We start from the raw sequence: 27967 nt of genomic DNA, 5'->3' as shown, positions 1-27967 counted from the left end.
AATTGATAAGCGAGGTGGGGGTCAAGGTTTCAAACCTTGTCTCTTACTAATTGTCACAAGAAGTGGCTCCTCTAAAAAATTCATACGGATGTGTAATGTATTCGTTTGATCCGGTGGTGATTCAGCCTCCATTAGCCTCTAAAAGTCCAGTTGGACCTCCCTCTAAATAGATTAAAATAGAGTGGAATATAGATAAAGCAACGATAAAAAAAAAATGATAAGCGAGGACATCCATAGACTATAAGTTAGAAAATTGTTTGATACATTTGAATCTTTAAAATGGTTTGCATGGTTGAAAGTAACAAGTCAATTACCAATTGTATCAAAGCTCATCCATAACCTCCAATTAATCTCCACACCCCCCAAACCCCCCCCCCCCCGGGGCGGGGTATAGACTGTAGAGCTTGTCTTGGGGCAAAATGGTAGTGCACAAAAGTACTTACACTAAATTATAAGAACACTGTTGTGTTTTAAGAATTCAAAGCTCGCATATTATTTATTTGAGGCCTGCACCAAGTTTTAGTAGAATGACGACACCCTCAGTCAAACGTGCAACCACGAAACTCGCACAAGAATATTGGCATGATCGAACTGCCAAAATGAAAAGCTTGGATTCTAACGGCCAGAATGGAGGTTGCCAAGTGTTGGGATATCAAAGCAATCCAGCATTTTCCAAAAGAAAGAAAAATCCAGACAATGGAAAGAAGAGAATAACCTGCAATTCTGCCTTTATGTATATTACCTTTCTGCTGACCATAGGCTTATTCAAGAGGACCCTATTTTCATTCTCGTGCAATCGCTGTTGGAAAGACTCTTAATGCCAAATTTGATTCTTCTTACAAGCCCAATTGCCAACTTCAGGGATTTTGCAAGAACTTAATTAGTAGTAGTCATTTTCTGCATCCTGCTCTCAGCTTTCCGTTTTCTTGATTGTCCTGGAAGGATTTCTGTACAACAGGACAGATTTTTGTTTCTTTCATAGTTCTTGCCCAGGTTTCAGCCGGCAATCAGCATCTAGTCGCATAGAGACCCATCATCGCCCGATAATCAATCAAGGGTTTGCTTTCTGATCTTTCTTGGGGTTGGCAAGGAGCCCTCAGGAGAGGTTTACCATCTCCAAATACCCCAGTTCATCTGCTGGTGAGTTGTACTTTTCATCGCAATCATCTCGTTAATTACAGGCATGTCATTAGAAATTGATGTAGTCGCATAATCATTTCACACAGGGCATCCAATATGTAATGATTGAATAAGGACCAATGCTGATACCCGGCCAAATTCTGTTAGATTAGTTGCTGCAACTTGTAAAAGCTAGTTAGGAACGGTTCAATAACTAACGCTGGCTGAAGTTCTATTAATAGCCAAAATGATCTGCGAAAATAAGCAGCTTGTGAATTGTTGTAACTGCTGGTTCTCCCTCAATTCAATTCTCTTCTGGTTCTCTCTGTTCTTTCTTTTCTTTCCCTGTCTAACTCTTTCCTTATTCTCTACTTTCTGTTCTTCTCTGTTCTGATCATTACACAGTATCAGACACCTGTAAGAGTTGACGACGATGGAGCAATTCCGGCAGATTGGAGAGGTGATTGGAAGTCTCAAGGCATTGATGGTCTTTCAGGATGACATACAAATTAATCAGCGACAGTGTTGCTTGCTGGTTGACATGATGAATCGTGCTTATAAAACAATTGCCAAGGAGATGCAACAGAACCTGAGATTTGAAGAGAAGAGTACGAAATGGAAGGTGCTTGAAAGTCCCTTAAGAGAGCTCCTCAGGATAATTAGGGAAGGAGAAATTTACATCCGGCAGTGCCTAGAAACGAAGGACTGGTGGGTTAAAGCTATAAGGCTTTATCAGAATTCAGACTGTGTTGAGTTCCATATACATAACCTGCTCTGCTGCATCCCCATTGTTATTGAAGCAATTGAAATTGCTGGAGAAATGTCAGGATGGGATCAAGACGAGATACAAAAGAAGAGACTTCTTTACTCGTTGAAGTATCGAAAAGACTGTAAAGATCCCCGAATCTTTCAGTGGAAGTTTGGTAATGAATATCTAGTTAGCCAAGATTTCTGCAATAGGTTACATTCAGTGTGGGATGAGGATAGATGGGTTCTGTTGAGAAAACTCCAAGAGATACAAATTTCTGGTTCAGTAAGTTCAACAAAGCAGGAGCAGCGACTCGCTGATCTTCTTCTGAAGAACTTAAGTGTGTCAGGACCAGTTGAAGAGAAGCTCCTGCCTTCCTCCACCTTAGTGAGCTCTAAGGATTACCAGGTCAGGCGGCGGTTAGGAAGTGGAAGCCAGTACAAGGAGATTCAATGGTTGGGTGAAAGCTTTGCTCTGAGACACTTTTTTGGGGACATTGAACCAATGTTTCCAGCAATCTCTCAAGAATTAGCTCTTACTCATCCTAATATTATGCATATCTTTTGTGCATTTACTGATGAGGAAAGAAAGGAATGCTTCTTAGTTATGGAACTCATGAACAGAGATCTTTCCAGTCATATAAAAGAAATTTGTGGACCAAGGAAGCGAATTCCATTTTCTCTTCCTGTTGCAGTTGACCTTATGCTTCAGATTGCAAGAGGAATGGAATATCTCCACTCAAAAAAAATCTATCACGGAGATTTGAATCCTTCAAACATTCTTGTAAAATCCAGAAACATCAATACAGATGGTTACTTGCATGCAAAAGTTCGCACATTTGGACTTCTCTCCTCTGTCAGCCTCCCTCAGAAATCCAATTCCAATCAGAATGGGCAGCTTCCAGTCATCTGGTACGCTCCAGAGGTGCTAGCAGATCAAGAACAATCAGGCAATGCTGATAACTCCAAGTACACGGAGAAGGCAGATGTGTATAGTTTTGGGATGATTTGCTTTGAGCTTTTAACAGGGAAAGTCCCTTTTGAAGATGGCCATCTCCAAGGAGATAAAATGAGCAGAAACATTAGAGCAGGGGAAAGACCACTATTCCCATTTCACTCGCCAAAATATTTGACGAATTTGACAAAAAAGTGCTGGCACGATGACCCAAACCAACGTCCAAGTTTTGCATCCATCTGCAGAATTCTCCGGTACATAAAGAGATTCTTGTTGATGAACCCTGATCATAGCCAGCCAGAAACCCCAGTGCCACTCGTGGATTACAGTGAAATTGAGACAGTGATCTTGAGGAGCTTTCCTTCTTGGGCAGAATCCAATATGTTGCCCATATCAGAGATTCCCTTTCAGATGTTTGTATACAGGGTAGCAGAGAAGGAAAAATCAAATACAAGCCAGAGAGAAAATTCTGAATCAGGAAGTGATGCTTCAGCATGTGGGGATGAAAGTGCAACTGTGGATGATCCATTACCATCACCCTCTGAAAGGAGGTCTTGTGCCTCTCCAGAAACTATGAACAGGAGAATGCTATCGTCCAAAAAATCAGCAGATGTCAAACCCATTAAACAGCCAGGTTATCTCTTCACTCTGTCTATTTGATGCATGATTATCAAGCAGCAAGCATCTGTGGAGAAAAAAAAGACAGAATATGTTCAAAGCTGTGCTCACAAACTACAACAATAAAGGTCATAATTTTAAACTCATCCATTAAAACTTGGAAAATAAGTATTTTGCTTCTTAAGTAAGGACCCTAGCATTACAGATTCAGAAACTGAGAATTTACTTTTATTAGGATAAACAAATCACTGGAGGTATTTGAAGCGCTTAGGTTTGTGCTTCTGCATAACATCAGAGAATTAGCTTTCCTATGAATACACCCATAATGATCCCTAGGGGAAAAGCAAATGGGAAACTGTAACCCCATCAGATAACTTATCTCAGCATATCATCATGACTTATAACTCTTAAGAACCTATAGAAACCTAAAAATTTCAAACCTGGTATCAACAAACTTAATTCTGTATTCCAGTAACTCAATGTAAACATGAAAGCAAGTAATAGAACTTGCCCGACTAGAGAATACACAAAAGAATGTGCCTGGTTGCTCTTAAAAACACGAAATAAAGAAAAGATACACTTAAGCCAGACTTAATTACTTCATCGTAAACTTGTATAGATAATCTCTACCCAAATATCTGGGATATGCAGATTCAGTCTTAAGTCTTAAAGTTTAGACACATATCACATACATCTTAAGATTTTAAAATGGACACAACTATTACACAAATGACATACAAGCATCGTCAAATGATCGGTGTGAAACTTTTAAGTGCCATCACGGTACTTCATAAACCAGAATGCTGTAATGAAACAAAGGCAGCAATTTGATCCTTTGCCCTAGGAATGACGAAATACTGTATTGTGTGCGTTTTCTATAAGCCTGATGTTTAAGTACTGAAGTATACAATATTCTCTATACACCACCTATTACATTCACTACCTCAAAATACAAACGGATCGAGTAGTGAATGTTTCTTCTTTTAGACAAAGTTGATCCAGACAAACGGGTATCAACATGAAAGAGGTTCCAATAACAGAACAACATGGTGAACTAACATTATCTCTGAAATGTGTTATATACAGGGACACCAAAGGGTCGAGTAAGGCCCCCTCCTATGTCTTCTTGTGGACGGACTATGAGGATGAATTCAGAAAGCCAGTTAATGGTAATGAGTCCAAGACGGAGAGCATCTGGTCACGTATCAGATTCAGAGCTCTCATAGCCCTTTGTACGAGAGTATACAAATTAACCAGAAATATGCCCCGAAAGCAAACCAAATGGAAGTGGCATGCACATCCACTCGCAGTTTCTGGGCAGAGTGGAGAATCTAGGGATAGTGCACAAAGTCATGGTTTCTATTACTCACAGTTTGCTGGTATTAGAGACTTAGAGTGAAGTGATTAAATAGAAATCTAAAAAATTGCCAAATGCAAAGACAATGTTGCTATGCACCGTCAGACCCGGAGACCGTAGAGGCTCCTACAAGACCTCAGTTGTGAAGCTAGAAGTTCTTTGTTTTAGCCAAATTTTTTGAAGATCAGTGTGACTATACTAAGTTCCTCATGTGAGGTACTCCAAGATAAAAATGTGATGGAAGTCATCTTTTTGGTGTTTGCTCTAGCAGGATTCTGAAGTCTTGTTTTCCCCTGGATTTCTGGTGGTTTCATTCCTGATATGTATCTCTTTGTGGGGATTTGCCGGATCAACAAGATTATGTGTAAATGCCCTCGAGATGTGTTCATCAGAACCAAACAATCACAATCTAAAGTTAAGGCACCATTGATGAGATATTAATGTTACTTTACGTAGAGACCTTTGAAGATTGAACTTGAAAGAACTGCTCCAAGCAAGTTGAACTGCTGTCAGCTTCATTTTATCACTGCACAAAGGCCATGGTATCACACTTCAATAACTGCAAAGCAGAAATTTAGGATTAGCCCAGCAAGAAAAAATAAAAAAGTTATTATATCTCACATACACTTTATGCAAATATCAAAGGATAAAATGTACATGAGCAAATGGAACTCAGCCAATAGCTCCTCCCAACAGATTAGAGGAAAAAGCCCGGATACTCAGTGGATGCTACACAAATTTCTTGGAGTAACAGGTCAAAAATTTTCTTACAGATAATAGTACATGATTTTCATTAAACAAAAACATTCTTATATAGAAAAGTCAGTTGCAAATTTACCTTGTCCGAGCTTATTTTGATAAGGAGCATATCTCACATCTCTTCACCAATCTTCAGAGAATATGAAATGGGGATTCTATAAATGCTCAAGCTTTACAAGCAGTTCACCTTTTACCTGAAGCAATGTGTAACATTTACCATTTGTCTTATCATTGGCAGTCATCTTGTTTAATTTTGAGCAACAATGGAAAAGTGCCTTTAAGTGGACCTGAACGAGTATGCAAACAGCTTCAACAATACAAGTCCTGAAACTTTAAGCGGAGCTAACCATGAAGAACTCATGTGAACTGCTAAAGGTGAGTGCCAGTTCCAAAATAGCAGCAATTTGCCGAGAATCATGTGATCAGAAAACTGTGATTCAAATGTTCATGGTAGAATGGAGCTTTCTCAGACCATTTGCAATAGCTTTATACTACCACTTGAGTTTGCAGCAACAACTATGTTAGATTTTCTTCTAAAGCAAACACTTGAAACAAACTGCCCATTGCTCTCATCAAGTTCATGACCAGATATAGGATCAAAGGACCCAAACTTATGAGAAGCAATCGGCATTGGCAGAGATCTGTAATACGCAAAAACCTGAAAGAACAATATGTCCTTAAGATGAAAGATAAAAGTCCAGGGAAGCAATAGAATACTGATAAAACTCTTTACTTATATTCCACCCTGACCTAATGCATAATATAACTGCACCAAAGAATTGAAGATGGAACGATTTACATCTAATGCGGAACCAGAGAATCCATTACTTTTGAATTGTTGGGCAATCAAAGCCACTAAGATGCCTCACACCCATGCAAGGTGCTTACAGAACAGTTTACCTCTCGAAGGCCAAGGCAGTATGAGATAAGACGTGATATGGAAACTATACCCAAAACTTCAGATGCTGCACTAAATATGTTAGGAAGATCTGTTTTTCCTTCCAACCCCAGCCCCTGTTCCCATAATCTCTTTTTCTTCATTTGGCAGCTCTAGATATGCAAGTCATCACATATTAGAGAGAAAGAAAGATATGCAGGTATATAACATCCATATTCAACCGAGTCTCTAGAAACTAAATCAAGTAGTATATTTTTGAAGTAGATTTTACCGAGATACAAGGTGTTTACCTCATTAGTTTCAGAACCACATGCTATATATCCATCTAAAACAGATAAACCAACAAAATTCTGAAAAATCAGAGGATAATAGTCAGGATAAACATAGAGGACATACACCTCAAGCACATTCTATATGAAGACTGAAAAGCTGACCTTCTCATTAGTATGTCCACTAAAGGTCAAGCTGCAAGCATTCGAAATAGAACCCTCAATGGTAGTGTTCTTGAGGTCCCAAAGCTTCAAGGTGTTATCCGTGGATGCAGAAACAAGAGTTTCTGAATCCATGAACTTCACATAGCTAACTGCCTTTCCATGGCCAGCTAATGCACACCAAGGAATTCTTGTGTGTCGAAGATCATAACAGTAGATCTTGTAATCAGCAGAACCAAAAGCCAAAATATATGACGAGCAAGTAGAGAATTGAACACAGCAAACATTGGCAGGATTCCATATTGTTCCAATAGAGTTTCTCTGTGAAGGCAAATTCAAAATTGCTGCCCTTTAACAAATCATGTCTGAATAAAAAAAAGTCTACGGATTATGGTAGTATCTAATTCCAGAACTATTGTATATAAGGTCAAAAAATGATTGAATCACATTATAATTGTCAAGCTTTAGGATTTTGGATGAACAAAAAATGAATAATTGGATTTTGTTTTCTTCTCTAGCAGCAGGTATTTTGACCACATGAAGAGAACATGCAATACAGTTAATTACAACTGCTCATTGACACAACTCCCACATTAGATCCATATCAGCTAGTGACCATGCATAATGCTACCTAGAAAGAATGAATCTCATACCACCAAAAGAGACAGTTAACCGACTTATGCGCATTGCATTTGATAGTCTTCTCCACATAAATAAGCAGGGATGGCCATGCATAATGTTTGTTCAATGCTCATGTAATAAACAACTGATCTACAATGAAGCTTATTGGATTTGTATTCTTCCTGTAAAATCAAGAATTGCATATCCATCAGCTATATAAGTTTACTCAGAATTCTAGGTCACCATCTTTAAATTTCTAAACCAATGCAAGCTCTTAAAAGCATAACAAACTTCTATTTTTGACCACTATGTGAAGAAAATTGTGTGCCAAATCTGTTAATTGGTATGAGAAATCATACGTCATTGATGCTCCACAATTTCACAGAACAATCATCACTTCCACTGGCAAACTTTGCTGGATCCACACAAGAAAAGTCAACAGACCAAGCCCTCTTCTGGTGCTCAATGTATTGAGCAAAGCATTGACCATTGCTTGCATCCCAGATCTGCGCTTGAGTCAAAACAACCAAAATTCAAGAAAGAGTGTCTTGTCCAGTACTAGATTGCAGAACCATGTTTAGTGAATGGTACCATAATTAAGATAAAACTTGCAAAAAGGAGAGAAAGAAATGGACAATCCTCTAACAGTAATGCTCAGTAAAAAGGTAGCCAACCTCTAGGACCAGAAAAATGCAGCTTAGAAAAATAATTTACAGCAATAAACAACCTAGCAAGAGCATAAAACATCATTTAAGTGAAGGTTTGATGAGGATTAAGTCAAGTTCAAACAAAAGGATTCATATAATTGCATGCAATCCAGACAAAACCAGAACGAAAAATCATAAGACAAACAGGCAGAGACTGATAATGGATTAGCTTGCCTTGTTTTCGTACTTATTCTTAGACATGCTCAATAATATGTGGAAAGCACACACCTGCACTATACCATCATAATCTGTAGAAGCCAAAAAGTGCTGGATATATTGGTTCCAGCAAACACAACTAAGCTTAGATCTGTTTGACATCTCAACCATAGGATACTGAATGTCAACAGGGTCATCCAGAAGTGAACCAAACTCAAAGATTTTGATTTTCTTTGAGACCCCTGCAGCAGCAATATACTCCTCATCCCGATCAAAACTCAAAGAGCAAATGACATTTGCAGAGTTTAGAAAATCAGCGTTCCACTTTGTTCCACACACTTGAAAGGTACTATAGCGAGCAAATCTACAAATGCCTTCAAAGAAGACTCCAACTCGATCAATCAGTTTTTCTTCCATGTTTGGGTCTTTATTTGCATCTTGAGCCTCAAACCACTTCTCACGAATACTCAATAAGGCCTTGTCTGCTCTTTCCAAGGAAGAATTCTCTGTGATTTGGGCCTGAGATTTCAGAGAGAAATAAGCATTTTCCAGCTGGCTGATGTTTTTCATCAAATTTAACTTTTCTTCAATCATACTTCTTGATGAGAATATTCTTGGAAGAATTTCAATATCATCCCTATCTTTAGAAACAAGACTTGACCTTGAAGCACTTAAACGTTGGTCCATCCAATCTGAGTAAAATTCTTGTTCATGTCTGCTTCCAATTTTTCTGATATCTGTTTCTAAGCATTTTATACTCTCCAGTAAACTTGAAACATGATTCTGCCTTTGTTCCTTAAGCGAATCTAGAAAATGAAGTAAGAGCTCTGATTCTACATCCTCTTCTTTCTCCATCATTGATGGTGCATTATCTCCCACAAGGACATCCTCGGAACTATAAATTGATTCAGATTGCAGGATTTCCCTTTCAAAGAACAAATTGATTTCTGAATATGCTGAATTATAACTTTAAGTAGAATTGCAAATTCACGTAATTACATATCTTTCTTATTTTTTATGGAAAAGGAGGCATAGATTGCTACTTAACAAATAGAAAGCAAAGAGTAAATGAAGCTCTTGTACTTAATATTCACAGACTTGCTCTTGCATGCCAGGCACACCAGGAGGCTCCTTTTATTTGATCTTTGACATTAGCCTGGCAATGAAGCAACCTGACATTGCCCTAAAGCCTGCCCTTAGGATATTTTAACATATCTGAGCTTATATTCATCCAACTAAAAATGTTACATGAGTTGTAACAAGAAGTTAATACTACTTTTAGCTTGTGAAAGTATTCTTGCTGAGAAGCGTCTTCAGGACTAAGTCAACTCCAATTAAGTAAGTATCCAGTGGACTGTTTATTTATATTTATATTTATATTTTTGATGTGTGTGTGTGTGTGTGTGAAAGCTTTTGGATAAGTAAAGACAAATTTTGCATGAATTTTGCTTCCTCCAGAACAGATTTATCACAGTGAAAAAGCATCTGGCATATAATTAGTGCAGTAGAGGCAGACAACAGAAAAAGACTGTTTGTCCTATACCAACCTAAGGCAAGTGTAGACAATGTTGGAAAGAAAATTTATGCTTTCATACAGCCAATTCTGAAGCAGTTATTATATGTGTGGACATATATCCTACTTATTCTATGGATAGGGAAAGACAATAATCCAAAGAAGAAAAACAAGGAGGCAGCAGCCATACTGACAGATTATCAGGGATACACCCAGTTTATGGTGCGACTTATCACTATCGCCTTTTGCATGTAAATTTGATTGAATGAGAAATCTGAACTGCCATAGCTACCAAGGTACTACCGTCTAGTTAGGCCATGAGATTCATGAATGTTGCTCTTAGCATCTTGATAAAAACACCCATGACTAAGACCAAGGTTACAAATTTTTAGTAAAATTACGACAAAGGGAAGTTAGATGATATTATTAGTCTTCCAACAGCTCAACTAGTTTATTGCTGGCTGTCTTGTCATATGTGTCACTTCAACACTACTTTTCTCCTATTTTTGTCTTTCTTTTGTCTCATTTATAAAGTTTACAATTCAGCAAGAAACTAAGGAGTGAAGTAGTAACAGTATAGTACCTTGTTGTCGGACGGCACGAAGGTTCAGGATGAAGCAGCCAAAAGCAAAAACCAGCTTCCTTTGGATTTTCAGAAAGAAAATTTGCAGGTAGAATTCGGTCTCGCAAATCCAACATGGCTGCGAAATGCAACTCCGGTGATGCGAATTGGCAAAGTAACTGAAAAAAGGAACTGATGTCAGTGCAGAATCAGGATATTAATATCAGTTAATGAATCATAAATATAAATTGCAATCTTCATATGTGTATTATATATCTATACAATTTTCTATCTGAGAAGGTAAAAGAGCAAACATCCTTGCATACCCTAACAGCAAATGTGCAGAAAAAGTGAAATGAAAGGAAACTCAGTGCTAACAAGATCCACCAGAGCACTGAAGGCCAAGGGCTGCTATTGCAAGTATCAGTCTGGACAAGTGCAATTACCTATTTGAGCATTACTAAGGCGAACATGTGCATCTAATGTAAACCAGTAGAAAGAACTTCTAAGCAGCATATTAATACCCCATATCACATTCCCATGTTGGACTACTATTACATTGCTGCTGATCGGTCTTCAACCAAAAAGAATTGCAAAGGATATTTGCTAGTCATGAAACTTTCCCAAGGCCAACAGATAATAGCCTAAGGTTCTTGGGTAAAAACCATTTAAACGGGAATATTATAATATACTTTGCTGGAAGGTATGACAAGAAATCGCTCCACAAATGTACTCAAGGACTTAATTCTCAAATACTCCTCTAAAACTATTCAGCAAACCCAACAAGATAATCCGTAGCAGGAACAAAGAAAAAAAAAAGATATGCTTAATATGTTTAAATCTCCATGAGACTCAGGAAATAATGTTTTCCTTTTGTTATGAAAAGCCATACACAGAAGTGAGGAACTTCAGGTCGTATATGTGACCTAAAGTTTGTATCATCCTCCAAAATACAGCTGTCATCAAACCAGGAAATGAAGTTGTACTTGCCAAACTCATGATTTCCAGCGTCATTTACCAAAAGCAAACAACCCAGATATTCAGATTTATCTTAGTTTTCAAAAGTTCTACTGGAAATAAAGCTTGTAAATTTTGACCGTCAATAGTTTAGGTAAAATCAAGTACAAAATCAACCAAAAGGTATCAAGAAAAGGAATGGAAACTTGAAGGATAATTGAGTAAGATTACAAAGGAGGGTATTGGAAAGCAAAATATTTCAAGATATTTCCAACCTCAAATAGGAGAATGCCTAGATTGTAAATATTTGATGACAATAGGCCACTGCTATGAAGCTCCTCTGGACAAGCATACCACTTCTTTTCCATTTGAACCACCTCAGGTTCCAATTCAGACTTGGGCCCAATAGTTTCGTTAACTGTGCAATAGGCAGAAAAAATTTGAGATTCATGTCTCATTGATTCCATGTCCTTGCCAAGCTTTTGCTTCTTTACAAGCATTTCTCTCTGGTCATAGGCATCCTGCTCCAATGGCTTTTTCTTAGTCATAGCTTGGTTCACCATGGTCATCAATCCTATTGGAACTGATGAACCAGTGTACTTAATGCTATCAGGTGAGGCAAAAATGAATTTGGATGGCCTCAAGTCTAGTAGTCCAATTCCTTCACAGTGTGCTAAATCCACTAACTCCACAATCAGTTTAAATAAGCGCAGCCTCTCAACTTTCTTCATCTCAGAAGCCCCAGAACTTAGCCAATCTCTCAAAGTGATCTTACCATGAGATGCTACAGGTCCTACCAGATACTTATCAGGCAACGGAGGCAGACTTTGAGAAGCCTTTGTGTCCGCCAACACGCCAGAATTATGGGCGCTAAGAGTAATCAATTGTTTTTCATATTGCGTCATGGCTGCAGAATGAGGTCTGTAATGAACTTCAGGTTCTGTACATTCAACAGCCTTATCCTCGCGAGATTGTTTCCTGAAGAAATTAGTAAAGCTAGAAGATTGTAATACTTTTGAACGATCATCCCCACCAGGCTGTTGATTGCTTTGAGTGTGCGAGCGACAATTATCTGCAGAACGAGTGGAAACTCCACCTAGGACTTTATTCTTCTGTTTTGTCATCAAAGGTTTAAGCTCCTTAATACCCACAGACTCCATTTCCTTCTTCTCCTTCGAACTTAATGATATTCCACCCTGCTTCTCGGAAACTGATGCTCCAGAAAAATTCCTACTCCTTATCCCCCCTGCCAATCGAAAAAAATTTTGCCACATATCCTTCTGCCTATGATTGATTGCCTCACAATCATTTGTGCTGCTAACCGAAGCCAAGATGGAAGTCTTAAAATCTCTCTTCGTAGATTCTTCAACTGCGTTCCCTTTCCCCACATCAGTTACAGAATAAGCCTTTGTACGGGGGACATGTTGATTTCCCAGAGCCATCACATATCTGTTTGACAAACCCTTTTGCAATTGATCTCCGTCGGAGTTGGTGGAGCTTCCTAGCAAGTCAGAAACGGTAGATACACGCAATCCTGACGATTCTGATCTAGTGCTGCAGCCCTCTTGCTCTTTATCAAGTTCTGGCTCTTTACTCTTATGTTCAACGGTAGATTTATCCTCAACATGCTCCATTTTTCGTTCTCAATTAAGCTCATCAATCAAGCAACTATCCCATTCTATACGAGACAATATCATAACTCAAAAGTCGAGATCCAAAAAAAAATAAAGAAAAAACTTGTAACAAACTATGGATAATCATACCTTGAAGAAATGACGATAAACAGAAAATCCCAGTTCAAAAGAGCTTAATTTGAAGAAATGAGCGTCCCAACTTCAACAATCACATATTAAAATTAAAAAATCAAACAAAGTCCCCAACTTTCCACGGTACTGAAAAGGGATCAGACAAGCTCAGAGCAAGTTCGGAAAGAACCGAATGAATCTAAACCCCTAAAACTCCAGATAAAGAATAGAGCTTGCCTGAAATGTGAGAAACTATCTTCATCATAGCATTAAAAAAAAATTTGGCTCCCATCAAGGCAAGGGCCGACAATAACAGTTGCGCTGCGGAGCAGACAGCTGTAAGCCTTACAGGATTTCCGTCCGGTTTCCCCATACCCCGTTTTATAATTAGTACAGTATAAAACATGGACTGGATGGTGGATACTGGCGTGAGTGAATTAAAATAACGCCTTTTTCTTTTCGCGAATACCTAAATTAGAGATACCGCCCTTTTTTGTTTTAAAAAAATTTGCGGTAAGCTCTCCAGATTAATTGCAGTAACGTTTTTTGTCAATTGGAATTTGGGTCACATATTGCCCCCGTTGAGCTTTCAGGTCAGTCACGATTTCCCATCCTCAACCTTAAAATTATCCATTTGAAAATCTTAATTCTATCAAACAAAAATGAGTGTAATAATAACACTCATTGCCTTGTTGCTGAAATTATTTATAGTTTACTGTTATTTTTCTTAAAAAAAATGGAAATTTGATTTAATCTCTATCTTTCTCCTTTAAGTTTAAGGATAAAGCATATTAGCCCTTTTCAACCATTTTGGTTAAGTATTTGATATTTGATTAATTTGACAAACAAAAAATGTATTCTAACAGTTTACATAAACCAAAACAAAAAAAAAACTATTTTTAAAAAAATAAAAATTTTAATATCACCTTTTTTCTCAATTTTTTGCTAATTGCATTTATTGTTATTACTGTATTATTCATCTTTATTGTTTGATTTAAATTCTAATAAATTGAACGAAATGCATAAAAGTCCAATAGCAAAATTTAAAGATAATAAACTAAATGTAAACCCTTTTTAGCTTTGATGAATTTGATATTTTTGTATAGTATATTCTATAGAGAAAATGTATCTTTTAGCAATAGAAGGAAATAATAGTAAGTTATAGATAATTTTATAAATAAAAAGGCAATAATATTATTACACTCTTTTTTTTTGTTTTGCATTTCTAACTTTAACTAGTTTTCATGGGAGTGAAGTATATAGCATATTTTAAGGTTGAAGATGGTGAAGTATAACTACCTCCAAAATTCAGGGGATGTTGTGAAGTGGGCCTCCATCTTGAAAGATGAGTACAGCGCCTTACTTTGATAAATAAAAAGGCTGCACATGTTGTTGGATGTCAAGGCAACGCAAATTGGAGCAAAAGGACGGCATCACGTGATATTCAACGGTGGCTGTATCTCCAAAGCAAAACAACCGACTAAAGTTCCTACATATATGTACTAGTAGTAGGAAGAGATGAATAGAAAAAAAAAGAAGCAATTCTACTAATTCCAATTCCATTTCTCTTTCTTTCTTTCTTCGTTTTCATTCTTTACTTTTTGTTCGTTAAAGTTCCAAATATAATACATATTAGACTAGTTTCATAATACGTTATCAGCACGAGCCTCTGCCAAAATTCTACCGGTATAAATTGCTTTGCCAAAGCCCTGTCAGCGTCAATTCCTGAGGACAATTCGTAAGCGCATTTTGGGGTAATATTCCTTGCCTTTATTTCATTTTATTTTTTTATTATGGCCAACCTTACAAAGCAGGAATTTGTATCACTCAATATTTCTGGCAAAAATTATCTATCCTGGGCAATGGACGTGGAAATGCATCTGGAGTCCATGGGTCTTGGTCAAACCATTGTCAAAGGCAATAACGCTACAAGCCAAGATCGAGCCAAGGCCATGATATTCCTACGTCATCATCTTGACGAGGGTTTAAAAACGGAATATCTAACGGACAAAAATCCACTTGACCTTTGGACCGATTTAAAAGAAAGGTTCGACCACCTGAAGTTGGTCGTACTACCAAAGGCAAGGTATGATTGGCTCCACCTACGCCTACAAGATTTTAAAACTGTAGCTGAATGTAATTCAGCTATGTTCCGGATCACTTCCCAATTAAAATTATGTGGGGAAAGTGTGACCGATGAGGATATGTTGGAAAAAAACATTTTCCACCTTCCATGTCTCGAATGTGCTCCTGCAGCAGCAATATCGAGAAAAAGGGTTTAGAAAATATTATGAACTCATTACATGCCTTTTATTAGCGGAGCGAAATAATGAGCTATTACTAAAAAATCATGAGTCCTGACCAATTGGTACTAGTCCATTCCCCGAAGTGAATGTGACCCAAGCCTCAACTTCCGGTCGTGGTCGTGGAAGAGGTCGTGGTCGCGGACGTAGCCGTGGCGGTGGTCGTGGACGTGACCGTGGTAGATTTGTGCCTTATCATTATAATGATTATAATCATGATAAAAGGCCAAATTACCCCCAGAAGCGGGAACGAGACAATAATATGGAGCAAGGCGAGCAAAAGAAACAATATGAAGATAAATGCTTTCGATGTGGCATGGAAGGCCATTGGTCCTGTACCTACCGTACGGCCAAGCACCTCGTCGACTTATATCAAGCATCCCTGAAAAGAAAAAAAGGTGTCGAGACCAATGTTATCGAGCAAAATAATATTTTTGATGATGTTATAAATGCCGATATAACGCATCTAGATGTAGCCGATTTTCTTGAGCATCCTGACGGTGCCAAGTGATCAACGGCCCAATGTTTAAATTTTTGTTATTTTGTTTTTATGTAATTTTCTTTATCAGTTGTGTAATTTACGACCTTTATTATCATTTGTATTTTATTTTGTTAATAGTTGTATTTTATTAATGTTTATTTTCTTTACTTTCTTCCTGAAGAAGACATCGCTTTTCTTCTTAACGAAGAAATTACCTTTCTTCCTGAAGTAGAAATTGATGTCAAATATTTGGGATTAACTAATATCGATGATAATATTTGTCTCATTGATAGTGCAACTACGCACACCATATTAAAACATAAAAGGTATTTTTTCCATCTGAATATGGGAGAAATAAATGTCAATACGATATGTGGTAGTGCCAAATTGATTGAAGGTTCCGGAAGAGCCACTACATATCTTCCTGAAGGAACTAAAATAATGATACCAAATGCACTACTCTCTACCAAGTCTCGAAGAAATTTGTTAAGTTTTAAAGATATTCGCCAAAATAGATATCATCTCGAGAAAATTAATGAGACAAATGCAGAATATTTACTGATCACAAATACCATTTCTGGCAAGAAATGTGTATTAGAAAAACTGCCTTATCTTTCATCTGGATTATATTATACAAAAATAAGTGCAGCTGAAATAAATCATCTAGAGGACCAGAAGTCCCCTAATCCCAATAACTTTATAATTTGGCATGATCGCCTTCAACATCCTGGCAGTATAATGATGAGGCGAATAATCGAGAATTCGCATGGCCATTCATTAAAAAGACAAAAAGTATTAAATTCTAATGAATTCTCATGTGTTGCCTGCTCACAAGGAAAATTAATTGTTAGACCATCACCAGCCAAAGTAGGAACTGAATCCCCTACTTTTCTAGAACGAATTCAGGGTGATATATGTGGGCCTGTAGATCCACCATGTGGACTATTTCGCTATTTTATGGTGCTAATTGATGCATCAACTAGATGGTCACATGTATGTTTATTATCCACTCACAACTTAGCGTTTGCGAGATTACTTGCTCAAATAATAAAGTTGCGAGCACAATTTCCTAATTATCCAATCAAGAAAATTCGTCTAGACAATGCTGGTGAATATTCCTCACATGCATTTGATGATTATTGCATGTCGATTGGTATAACAGTTGAACATCCTGTAGCCCATGTTCATACACAAAAAGGTCTAACTGAATCATTTATTAAAAGGTTATAATTAATTTCTCGACCATTATTAATGAAAGCTAAACTCCCAGTATCGGCATGGGGGCATGCTATATTACATGCAGCAACACTTGTGAGAATCAGGCCGACTAGTTATCATAATTATTCGCCCATGCAATTCGCTTTTGGTCATGAACCCAATATTTCTCACTTGCGCATATTTGGGTGTGCGATCTATGTTCCTATTGCACCGCCCAAACGCACCAAAATGGGCCCCCAACGAAGGTTAGGTATATATGTTGGATATGAATCACCTTCGATAATTCATTATCTTGAGCCATTAACAGGTGATTTATTTACTGCTAGATTTGCAGATTGTCATTTTGATGAATCGCATTTTCCGACATTATGGGGAGATAAAAATCAATCGAAAAAGGAAATCACTTGAAAAATATCCTTAGATTTCCTTGATCATCGTACCAAACAATGTGAATTGGAAGTTCAAAGAATTATACATTTGCAACAAATTGCAAATCAATTACCAGATGCATTTAGTAATGCCAGTAGAGTTACTAGATCATACATTGCTGCAGCAAATACCCCGATAAAACTGGATATCCCAAAAGGACAAATTAAAAGTGCTAGCGAATCTAATACACGCCTGAAGTGTGACAGGCCTCTCGGTTCCAAAGATAAAAATTCTCGGAAGAAAAGGGGAATAAATGATAAAATCGAGGATTTGCAAATTATTCAAGCACCTCAAACAACTGATAGTGACAAAACTCAATTTTCTAAAGAAATTGCTCTTGAAGAGCCCGCTCCTGAAGAAGTGATCGAAAATTCAATAAATTTTGTCACTACAAGAAAAGGTTGGAATCGAAAAGATATAATCATTGACAATGCATTCGCATATAATATAGCACTTGATATTATAGAAGAAAATGATGATCATGAACCCCGTTCAATTAACGAGTGTCGGCGAAGAAATGACTAGCCCAAGTGGAAGGATGCGATTCAAGCTGAATTAGACTCACTGACAAAAAGAAAAGTTTTTGGACCTGTAGTCCAAACACCAGAAAATGTACAACCGGTGGGATACAAATGGTTCTTTGTAAGGAAAAGAAATGAGAAAAATGAAATTGTCAGATATAAGGCAAGACTTGTAGCCCAAGGTTTTTCACAAAGACCAGGGATTGATTATGATGAAACATATTCTCCGATAATGGATGGAATCATGTTTAGATATCTGGAAAGCCTAGCAGTGCATGAAAATCTTGATATGCGTCTAATGGACGTTGTCACTGCATATTTATATGGCACATTAGAAAACGATATCTATATGAAAATCCCTAAAAGATTTAACATGCCTGAAGCATATAAATCAAAGTTGAGAGAGACTTATTCCATTAAATTACAAAGGTATTTGTATGGGTTTAAACAATCTGGATGTATGTGATATAATCATCTTAGTGAATGCCTGATCAAAGAAGGTTATACTAATGACCCTATATGTCCATGTGTTTTTATAAAGAAAAATGGATCAAATTTTGTAATTATTGCTGTATATGTTGATGATTTCAATTTGATTGGAACCCCTGAGCAACTTCAAGAGGCAATTGAATATTTGAAGAAAAAATTTGAGATCAAAGATTTTGGAAAAACCAAGTTTTGCCTTGGTTTACAAATTGAACATTTAGAGAATGGGATTTTTGTACACCAAACCACTTATACCCAGAAGGTATTAAAGCAGTTTTATATGGATAAAACACATCCATTGAGTACCCCAATGATCGTCAGATCACTTGATCCTGCTAAGGATCCGTTTAGACCAAAGGAGACAGATGAAGAGATACTTGGTCCAGAAGTACCATATCTTAGTGCCATTGGTGCGCTAATATATCTCGCTAATTGTACAAGGCCAGATATATCATTTGCCGTAAATTTATTAGCAAGGTTTAGTTCTTCTCCTACTCGACGACATTGGAATGGTATTAAACATATTTTTCGTTATTTCCACGGGACAATTGATCTTGGCCTATATTATTCGAAGGCATCTCGACATGAATTGCTCGGATATGCTGATGCTGGGTATCTATCAGATCCACACAAACTGGCTATATATTTACATGTAGTGGTACAGCCGTTTCATGGAGATCTACCAAACAGACGCTAACTGCCACTTCGTCAAATCATGCTGAAGTATTAGCAATTCATGAGGCAAGTCGAGAGAGCGTTTGGCTCAAATCTTTGTCACACTATATTCAGAAGAATTGTGGCCTATTGTCTAAGATAGAGAATCCTCCGATGATATTGTATGAAGACAATACAGCTTGTATAGCCCAATTGAAGGGAGGATATATCAAAGAAAATAAGACGAAACATATTTCACCAAAATTCTTCTTCACTCATGATTTGCAAAAGAATGGTGAAATTGATGTACAACAAATCAGATCAGATCATAATCTGGCAGATTTATTTACCAAGCCATTGCCGACTGCAACATTTGAAAAATTAGTGAGAAATATCGGAATGCGTCGGCTCAAAGATCTCAATTGATATTTGAATCAGGGGAGCAATCAATACACAAGAATAGTGTACTCTTTTTCCTTCACTAGAATTTTTTTTCCACAGGATTTTTTTTTTCTCTAATAAGGTTTTAACGAGGTATATTCTTCGTGTACTTGAAATCCAAAGGGAGAGTGTTGTGAAGTGGGCCTCCATCTTGAAAGATGAGTACGGCGCCTCACTTTGATAAATGAACTCACTTTGATAAATAGAAAGGCTGCACATGTTGTTGGATGTCAAGGCAATGCAGATTGGAGCAAAAGGACGGCATCACGTGATATTCAATGGTGGCTGCATCTCCAAAGCAAAACAACCGACTAAAGTTCCTATATATATGTACTAGTAGTAGGAAGAGATGAATAGAAAAAAAGAAGCAATTCTACTAATTCCAGTTCCATTTCTCTTTCTTTCTTTCTTCGTTTTCATTCTTTACTTTTTGTTCGTTAAAGTTCCAAATATAATACATATTAGACTAGTTTCATAATAGGGGAGCAATTGTTATGAACCCTTAAATTTTTGTTTCTCTAATGCCATGGGTTTGTTTGGATTCCTATTATTTGTACATTACTTAAAAAGATTTTAAAAGTTTTCCTAAACTTTATCTAAAATTATCCTAAAGAACCCTACAGTAACAAATTTTGCTAAAAAAATACTCTAAAATGAGTCACTATGTTGCAGTTAATTTATGAATGAAGATCCAACTGTATGTTACCCCCATTTTAAAGATAAATAAGAATTTAGACACTATATTTTCTAGTAAGTAACAATTCACACAACAAGAAGTGTACAAAGCAATTCAAGTTTGTTTTAGTTATTATAAAATTACCATATTGTAAAAATAATTTTTTCCCTGTAAGCCGGGTAAATTTATGAATAAGAGATAGGGACAGTTGCTCCCAGGAAGTTAAGGGACGATTGCTATGTATGTATATTACGATGATGTGCAGAATGTGAACAGATACAATATATATATATATATATATATGTATATGTATATGTATGTATATATACAACTATAGTTACAAAGCACTAGTTAGGTTAATTTCACAAAAAGAAAAGAAAACAAATATCACTGCAAAAGAAATTAAAAATAGAGGGAAGTTACGGGAGAAGGAACTAGTTAACTTGGGTTATGTATTTATAGTTATTTAAGCAATTTTTATCGTGCAGGAGGAATGTGTTGGATGGCTCAGCCCTTAGCAGAAGGAGTGTAAGTGAGAGATCTTGAATTTGAATCCTTCCATTTATACTAAAAGGAAGTAATTTTTCTTACACTAAAAAAACAAAAAGAGCAATTTCTATCGCAAGGATAGATGTAGAACATATCAAAAGTAGTACACCAAATATGAAGTAGTGAATAATGGTTGGAAAATTAATGTTGATATATTGGCTTTTCAAAAAATAAAAAAAGGAAGAAAATAATTTAAAAGACAAAAGAGGAAAAAGGCACAAAAGCCTTTTAGTTGGTATAAATTGAACTAGAACCAGAAAAAAAAAAAAAAACTTAATTCATGCACAACAACAATTTGATTAACAGACAGTGTCCCTAATCTTAGTTTGGCTCCATAAACGTGTCATCATCCATCAATACCAAAATCCCACAGCTGAATAAACCGTCAAAACCGCTGCTATTCGGCTCGTCTCCGTCCCAATTTAGCCACTTCTAACTTCCAACGCATCTTCACAAGATGGAGGAGTTATTGTGCAAACCTGATAATTCACGTCCCAAAAGAATGGTGGTCATATACATATAGATAATCAAATACTACTAGCAATCCAAGGTTTTCTTTTTCCTGAAATAAATTTCGGAATTGATTCGAATATTTTTTTGAGGGAAAGAAAATAGAATATCAACCACGTAACGTTTCATTCTAATAGAGTTACTTGGACTTCTGTTGCTTCCAACAGGGGAAAAGAAGAAGAAGGAAAAAAAAAAAGGGCTACATTAAATTTGGAAATACCATTTTTTTCCTTTTCAAAGTCTGTTTCGGAGATGATAGGCCACAAATTATCTTGATTAATGGCATGTGGCAAATAGGGCTCTTCTTGGTCGACTTCCATTAGAGATTTCCCTGCCGTCCGTGGTATTAAAACACAGCCTCGCATTTCCGTGACAGGAAAGAGATGGCAGAAGAATCTGGCATGACTGCAGGAGGAGGAGATAGAGATAGAGATAGAGATGTGGAGGAACTGCAAGAAGAAGAAAAGGACGAAGATAACATTATTGGTATGATCAACAGCAGAATCAGTTTGGATACAAGTACGAGCGGCGTTAACCCTTCATCCCCCCTCTGGGAATTGAATCTTCTCATCCTCCTTTCCTTCCTTTCTTTATCTCCCGAAGAATGTTTAGATTTAGAAAATTTTGATGAAAACACCCACAAAGATTCAAGACCGAGGCACCCCCTCTCACCAAGTTTACAGATAATTAGAAAGCGACAGATGTGCGAGTTCAGAGCTCCTCCTGAACGGCAATCTGCGAGGTTTCAGACCAGGGCAAGAGATTGCAGGTAAAGCCTAATGAGCCTCTTCTCTCAATCTCAACTCTTAAAAAATATATAGAAGAAAATTTTTGATCTTTTTTCTTCTTTATTGTACAGGCACTTCAGACAAGTGTGAAAATACACCCCAACAGCGCCCATGTCCCGCACCTTCGGGAGCCCGCATGCAAAGCACCAGCTTTGCTTTTTCAAAGGAGGAGTAGTGCTCTGTGTAATTTCGTTGTTTACCTGCTAGTTTTGTGGTTGATGGCCCATACCAATTACCAACAACACCTTTTTTGCTTTGACGGAAATAATAATACGCTGTTCTTATTATTATTATTAATTTTCTTCGCTATGCATGAAGGACAATACTTCTTCTCCAAGTAGACTGGAATGCAACAAGTTTCTCTCTTCCATCTACTTAATGGCCTTTTCAATGATTAATTGCATCGAAGAGGCCACAAATGACCCCGAACGGTGACTTTGACCACTCAAGGCTTGCATTTGTTCCGTCTATCTAATGGGATGATGCAGAAAGATACCCACTGCATTCGAGCACTCTAGCGCCGCAAGACCTACATGTTCAGTGACTCTTTTTTTTTTTTTTTCATCTTAATCTTCCAATTTGAGAGAATATGCATAGCTTTCGCATTCTATCAACGGATAATCTCTTAAAAACTGAAATGAGCCACCAAAAATAAAATTCGTGATGAAAAGTCGGACGCACAATAAATCTGATGGGTTCTGCTTTATCAGGGACACAACCAAGGCAGTTATTGCAATATTCGTCAGCCATATCATTATTGACACATCATCTGAATGGCAACTGCTACATGCTAAAGCACTTGGAAGGGCAAAACATATAGACATGGCTAAACAGAGAAGCAACATATAGACAGACTAGAGCAGGTCTCTAAATTCTCTCAGGGATGGAGAGGCCATAACCATGTTGCGATTGCTCTTCTCCTTGTCTATAAAAATTTCACATGCAACCCAAAAAAAAAAAAATATGCAAGGCTCTCTTGTCAGTCTGATATCCTGATCTCAACGCCAAGTAAGTCCTTCACTTGCTCGTACGTCACAAATGCAATAGCTATTGACGGGACGACCTGAATAATTAACAATGAAGTTGATCAAACATATCATCCGACTTTTCATGGTATATATAATGAATGAGTCAACTTATAAAGATGGCAATGTGACGTTAAAAAGACTAAAATGACTTCTTAGACAGTCAACCAAGTAAAATCTGAGTTCTCAGGTAGTGCATTCAAGAAAGTTTTCTGTCAACTGGGAAACAAAACACATCCATCGGCAGCTTAACAACATCATCAGCCAAATGCAAGTAACCATACCCCGTGTAGAAATGAAGTTAACTATTACTTCGAGCAGATATCTACGATTCTACTGCTCAATAGAAGAAGCACATTAAGCAAACTAACTCCATTCCATCCATATTTAGATTTCTAGAGTAAGCCTGCCTAACATCTTATGAAATATTATTGGAATGGGATTTATTTCACTTCCACACAATCTTTTGCAAGAAAGCTTCATTTGGCCAAATCGGAAAAATGAGTATCTGTTGTCGAAATTGTAAATAACTTTAATCTCTCCATCCATGCTAGGATGCTACTCAAAATCATCCCATCAGAAAATAGCATGTAAGATGGATGGTATCAGACAGAGTAGTATATACTCTGTGTGTGCGTGTGTAGACATAAGTATGTAGATTTATACACATACACAATCAATCAGATTTAACAGAAGCCAGGTAAATTAGAACCTCAAAATGCAAAATGTGAGGACGAAGAAATAGAGACAAAAGCAAGGAAAATTGCTACTAGGGTTCAGAAACCAACCTTGACTGAGTTGGGGACCAGACCCTTGTACAAGGCTTTGAAGCCCTCGTGCCTCACAGTTTTCCTGAAGGCATCAATCATGCCGGTATACTCAAGTGGAGCTTTGCTCCTTCCATCACCAGTGACAACAGAAGCGGCATCTTTCCATCCCACCATCTGCATTCTTCTTCGCATAACATCAAAAGGGTAAGCAACAGTTTGACCAACAGTCCCAGCTGCAGCCCCACATGCAAGTCTTGTTATAACACCTAATTCCGAGTCTTCAACAAGCCCAAAAGGTTTAGCCTTAACCAACCAATCCTTTAATGATTCATACACAGCAAAGTTGAGACCCACATATGGAATCTGCATAAACGACATTGTTCATATGAGTTCCACAGAAAAGACGATAGGGAACAAGATTATCATGCAAGTCTTGAGCATCAAATCAGTAGTCTAATCAGCAACGATTAACTCAGGAAAGAAAAGTACACACTATGCAAACCATAACCAAGATATAGCTGTCCACTTCAACATTTCAAAGTATGAAATACCTCTAAAGACTAGGAAATTTTATAACTTTCCAGAAGAATTATCCCAAAAAAAATTATGTGATTAATTAGAGTAAGGCACAAAGCCCAGCTCCAAGCATGCAACAGCTTAGAAAAATAGAATATTTCCTTCCTTCATCCATCCTGCCCCACATTAGTTCTACAGATGGAGAAAGAGGCAAAATTCAAATGCAGCATCATAGCACCCAATTACTCCGAAAGGAAATTGAGTACAGAACATTAGACGAAGAACATCATGATGCATAAATACAACAGTTTCTTCTCCCACAATAGACGAATGTCGGAGTACAAGTTCTACAATATACAGAATCAGTTGCAATACATTGGAAATTGTCTAAGCCGCACCATTACCTAAAAAGGGAAACAGACTTTTCAATTTTACGCTACTGTTAATCTCCAGTGAGAACTACTTGCAACAATAAGTATCTTGTGATCGCTGATGAAGTATGAACAGTACTAAAATCTCCAGAATTCAAAAGAAACAAAGCAAAGCATAAACCTCTGCTAAATGCACTTCTTTACGGTTAACTGGAAGGGAAAGATAAAGTAAGTCACACAAAAAGCAGAACTTACAACTCCAATAACAGAAGGAAGCCAGCCCTTGTACAAAGCCCGGGGGCCTTCCTCTCGGAGAACAGTGGCTAAAGCATGAAACATTCCCCTGTACTGATAGGGAGACTTCTCAGTCTGCAAACAAGCAAAGGATATGATGTTATGGAAGTGCTAACAGGTAATCGTAACATGGAGACTATTAATGACTAAAACTGCTAAAAAAAGATATGAGGTCATAGCCACCTCTTGGCCAACTGCTAACAGGTAAGAAGCTTCATAAGTAATCACATTTGTAGGATAGACTTGAAAAGTTACCTGTACGGTCAATCTTCCTCGTACCATGTCCATTGGATATGTCGCAGACATGGCAATTATTCCAGCACAAGCTCCCGCTCCAAGCCGCAATAGAGGAGTGAGTTCAGCATCCTCTGCGAAAAAAGGTTAAAGATTCAAAATGAACTCCATACTTGTTGCCATAGAACTGCCAACATTCTGTGACAGAATGGCATGAAAATCAACAAATTTTAAAAGAATCCACATCAGTTAATATCACAAAAGAATCTCAAGTTGCCTGACATAACTGGTGAGTGAAAATAATTTGCTGTTGTGAAAGCAGCATACCTGTGCAGACACGGTCATATAAAAAATGAGGAAGATGAACATAAAATCTTGACAATCACAATAAGACTGGAGCCAGAACCTAAAGAACTACCAGAAGTTTTGCTTCTAAAGAACAGAAGTACATTCAGATCTCATAATCAACTCAAACCTACAGAACTACGTGCAATGAGTAAAAGCACAAATGGGACAAACTGAACCGAGCAATAAAAGCATCCATTGCTTTGGATATTAAACCATTGTCATGTTCAATGATGATCAACTCAGAAATAATAATTAGGTAATACACAAAAAGATATGTCCCCTCAACAATGTCATGGTAGAAAGGAAGAATGAACATACCATTTCCAGTTTTCTCTCGATATAGCCACAGTATACCCCTGTTCCAATGATAAAAAGGAAATGTCAACAAAGGGAACACATACAATAAAACCACCAGAAACTGAACGAACTCAAATTAACAAAAGGGAAAAAAAAATCTGGCTGCTAGCCAAATGGAAGTATTTATTTTAGCATATTAAAGTGCTACCAGAATCTCGAGGTCTCCAACAGGTCAACATACAGAAAATCCAAAAGATCAATGACCAACAGCACCTCATGAATCATCATGTACTAAAAATATCTTTGTTAGTGGAACTACATCACTGAAAACAACATACTTGGAAGCTTGCTCATAGCTAAAGAACTTTACTGCAGAATTTGGGACAATGCGAGCACAATTGGTCCCATTGCCTTTGAACAATCCCCTAAAACCCTCAGTTCTCCAAATATATTTCAAGCCTTGAACTGTACCACTGTACTTTATGTTATGTGGATTTTGAACCTGCAATTGTTTACATGCAGCTAATGTAATCTGTGATAAATTTTTGTAGACTACACAACTTAATCAAAATTGTTCTCGAAAATCAAATGGGGGTCCTTGAAATGATGTGCATGAAGTGTGACAAAAGTTTATTCTTTATAACATATCAAGATAGGAACTTTATACACAACACAAACATAAAATAGCATCAAGGAAAAGCAAACTAACCTGAAGTAAAATTTTCAGCCGTTCCAATGGGGCTACAGCAGTACGTGATCTGCAGTGGACCAAAAACAACTTCATGAGATGATACAATAGCATTAATTGAAGCACTTTTTGTTGGTAAATTTATTCTACAAGAGGTCAGACATGAAACAGGAAAGAAACAAGCTGCAAAGAATCTATATGCTGAACAGCTGAGCCAATCACAACTGACTACCTACATAGCAAGGTGTCTACTGAGTTAACCATCTTTAGTAGGTAGTAATGCTCAAATAAGGCAAAGAATGGGGGAAAAGTCGATAAAAGTTTCAACCGTGCCTCGTCTAGAACAGTCACTGATCCTAAAACGGACCCTAAGGCTTGCCCTTAGCGAATGCACAGTTAAGCAAAGATGGATCTCTAGACATCTCCATACGATCATTGATTTCAAAGAAATTAAATGATAAATTAAAAATAAACTTGTTTATATTAGACGTACTTTTTCCAACTCTCCCTTTGTATTTTTCCCAAAGCACCTTTCTCCTAGTTATCAATCCTTATATAAAACTGCCAAATCCTAAAGGATAAAAACTTTCAACTGAACTTATTTCCTCCATAAAGTTTCAGAAATATTGGTGCCAAGCTCCCAGAAAAATTGTTATTCGCTCAGTAGTAGTACAACATACCAATAAAAATAAGCACGGACAAGTCAAACAAATCATATGCACATGAAATCAATCTGTATCATGGGGAAAAAACAGTGAGCTAGTGGCTAGTGGGCTTGTGAATTTCTTAGTGCTCTCAGTATTAATAAATCAAATATAAGAAAACACTTACACACCACCAGCGACACCACCGGCGACAAGAGACTTGCAGATACTGAGAACAGCGTGGCTAGTGGGCTTAATTTCTTCTCTGGCAAGCTTGGCTTCTTCAGCAAAATTCACAATCTTCGAGACTGCCGATTCACTCGACTTCACATCCTCCGAAGCCATAGAATACCTACAATCCGATAACCTACTTCCTCTGCAAATAATTTATTAAATAAAATTACTCGCCGGAACCCTAGACCGACGACGATCGGATCTTTGAACGTCTTAAAAGGCAAACATTTTCGGTGTTCGGCGGCGGCTGCTAATGAATATGGCGGAGAAAGGTGAAAATTGAAATGCGGCAGCGTAGGGGTGCTAATGCCAGTGGGAGCGCGTGGCGGCGGGGATCAAAGTGAC

At 37.4% G+C, this 27967-nt stretch overlaps 4 protein-coding genes across 4 annotated transcripts; 2 read left to right on the top strand and 2 right to left on the bottom strand.

The window, feature by feature from the left end:
* Nucleotides 1–417: 417 nt before the first annotated feature.
* On the top strand, nucleotides 418–5338 carry LOC113763320 (mitogen-activated protein kinase kinase kinase 7-like). The gene is made up of 3 exons (XM_027307091.1): nucleotides 418–1140; nucleotides 1525–3455; nucleotides 4526–5338. Exons 2-3 carry the CDS (start codon nucleotides 1553–1555, stop codon nucleotides 4663–4665), a joined length of 2043 nt encoding a protein of 680 aa, XP_027162892.1. The 5' UTR covers nucleotides 418–1140; nucleotides 1525–1552; the 3' UTR covers nucleotides 4666–5338.
* LOC113763318 (protein SUPPRESSOR OF PHYA-105 1-like) lies at nucleotides 5266–13448 on the bottom strand. The gene is made up of 10 exons (XM_027307090.1): nucleotides 13164–13448; nucleotides 11676–13078; nucleotides 10465–10622; nucleotides 8441–9293; nucleotides 7865–8011; nucleotides 6888–7205; nucleotides 6744–6803; nucleotides 5843–6213; nucleotides 5635–5749; nucleotides 5266–5355 (listed from the first exon to the last, which is right to left on the bottom strand). The coding sequence occupies exons 2-8, from the start codon at nucleotides 13032–13034 to the stop codon at nucleotides 6022–6024; spliced, it is 3087 nt and encodes a 1028-aa protein (XP_027162891.1). The 5' UTR covers nucleotides 13035–13078; nucleotides 13164–13448; the 3' UTR covers nucleotides 5266–5355; nucleotides 5635–5749; nucleotides 5843–6021.
* Nucleotides 13449–21514: 8066 nt separating this feature from the next.
* Nucleotides 21515–22460, top strand: LOC113763929. The gene is made up of 2 exons (XM_027307924.1): nucleotides 21515–22182; nucleotides 22273–22460. Exons 1-2 carry the CDS (start codon nucleotides 21797–21799, stop codon nucleotides 22289–22291), a joined length of 405 nt encoding a protein of 134 aa, XP_027163725.1. The 5' UTR covers nucleotides 21515–21796; the 3' UTR covers nucleotides 22292–22460.
* Nucleotides 22461–22853: 393 nt separating this feature from the next.
* On the bottom strand, nucleotides 22854–27967 carry LOC113761359 (mitochondrial adenine nucleotide transporter ADNT1-like). Its single transcript, XM_027304318.1, has 8 exons — nucleotides 27576–27967; nucleotides 26766–26814; nucleotides 26395–26558; nucleotides 26078–26115; nucleotides 25433–25545; nucleotides 25139–25252; nucleotides 24015–24359; nucleotides 22854–23264 (listed from the first exon to the last, which is right to left on the bottom strand). The coding sequence occupies exons 1-8, from the start codon at nucleotides 27731–27733 to the stop codon at nucleotides 23181–23183; spliced, it is 1065 nt and encodes a 354-aa protein (XP_027160119.1). The 5' UTR covers nucleotides 27734–27967; the 3' UTR covers nucleotides 22854–23180.

The sequence above is a fragment of the Coffea eugenioides genome, chromosome 2 (assembly GCF_003713205.1).
Source record: "Coffea eugenioides isolate CCC68of chromosome 2, Ceug_1.0, whole genome shotgun sequence".
Lineage (NCBI taxonomy): Eukaryota > Viridiplantae > Streptophyta > Magnoliopsida > Gentianales > Rubiaceae > Coffea > Coffea eugenioides.
Note: the sequence above shows the minus strand (reverse complement) of the source record. Positions and strands in the feature narration are given on the sequence as shown.